The sequence below is a fragment of the Crocodylus porosus genome, unplaced genomic scaffold, assembly GCF_001723895.1.
Source record: "Crocodylus porosus isolate Cpor-Errol unplaced genomic scaffold, CroPor_comp1, whole genome shotgun sequence".
Classification (NCBI taxonomy): domain Eukaryota; kingdom Metazoa; phylum Chordata; order Crocodylia; family Crocodylidae; genus Crocodylus; species Crocodylus porosus.
Genome location: NW_017728886.1, coordinates 122,705,201 through 122,706,682, shown reverse-complemented (window position 1 = coordinate 122,706,682; position 1,482 = coordinate 122,705,201). Strand labels below are relative to the sequence as shown.

General features: G+C 40.6%; 1 protein-coding gene across 1 annotated transcript in view; it reads left to right on the top strand.

Annotated features, from left to right (window-relative positions):
- Positions 1-1,482, top strand: part of SEMA5A (semaphorin 5A) — a 429,765-nt gene that overhangs the window by 409,024 nt on the left and 19,259 nt on the right. The window contains exon 17 of the mRNA XM_019541437.1: positions 974-1,144. Coding sequence (XP_019396982.1) covers positions 974-1,144 — 171 coding nt within the window. The remainder of the gene's footprint in view (positions 1-973; positions 1,145-1,482) is intronic.

Here is a 1,482-nt window from a genome sequence, read left to right as displayed (position 1 = left end):
TAAGCAGTTTCTAAGCCAAGTTGGTTCTAAAAGCAAAGTAACTGAGTTAAACAAACCTTTATTTGCAAAATTGCTATATTCTTCATAGGTTCAGCCTTTGAGTATTGGTTTAATTATACTGAAACTGCTCTAAGATGGGTGTTCCCAAACCTGGGACAGTCCATCTGATCAGCAGTATCAAGGCCATGAATGCTGGAGCACCCAGGACGGTAGGCCCATGAACCCAAGCTGCAAAGGAGACAGGCAGACAAGTTTGCAGATGAGGCAGGCATCTATGAAACACCTGCATCCGGAGTGGCCAGGCATGCATGGCCCAATGGAAAACCAGTCTGTGCTCTGGAGGAGCTCTCCATGGAACATGTAGATTTCAGTGAATCAGAACATTTTAATAAATTGTGGGATTCTTTTCTGACCAACTCTGATTTAAAACCTAAAACCAAATATCCTAATGGTAACTACCAGCATATTTCTGTTGAAACTCAAGATGAGCTAAAATTGGATCTTTTTATCTTTATCTTCTCCAACTCTAATGGTTTGGGTAAAATAGGATTCAGATCCAAATCAACCCTGATTTGGCTTGGAAACAAAAACCAGGCTCCTCAGCCCTTCTCTCCCTAATACCAGCCTAGGATTTTCTTTTACAGCTGTGTGTTTACTCTTCTTTTCGGCTTTCTATATTTCTGCTTTTCAGTCTTTCATATTTTTCTCCACTTCCAAAGAAAAAAAAAGACAGAGGAAACTTTTCTCCTTGGTTAGCTATAATACTTTGGTTTTATAATCCTGGCTTCATTAGACAGTACAATCTATTCTGGGATTTAAAAGCTGTAAAGTTACTCTTGTAGCTGGATGCCATGCATGGCCTTTGCCAAATGTTGTCTAAAAAACTCCCATGTGCTATGGAATCGACTCACAAAGCGTGAACAGGACAGTTGTTCACCCATACAGGAATTTTATACTTTCTCTTTCTTTTCAGTTGATGGAGGTTGGTCTTGTTGGTCATCATGGTCAAAGTGCTCTGCAACTTGTGGAGGTGGACATTATATGCGAACCCGTTCGTGCACAAACCCAGCCCCAGCCTATGGAGGGGATATCTGCCTTGGACTCCACACTGAAGAAGCACTTTGCAACACGCAAACCTGCCCAGGTATGGCAAATCCATTCAATGACTCTTTGCTTTCACTATGCTGCACAATAGGCCTGATATAATCCAGTCTGTTCAGTCCAGTACATTACCATTTTATCAACATGCTAAACATTGATGGGAAAATTATTTCTGTCCTTTGGTATGTGTACCATCGGCTCCCAATGAATTCCCTGTGAATGTACATATAAATCTGTGTGTTTGGCCCATAGATCAGTCTCTAAAAAAAAATCTCAACATGTTACATTGGGACTATTAATTCAGTTATTAGGTCAGCATCTTGAAAGACACTTAATTACAGTACCCCAGTAGGACACCCCAGTCATAATACAATTATAGGC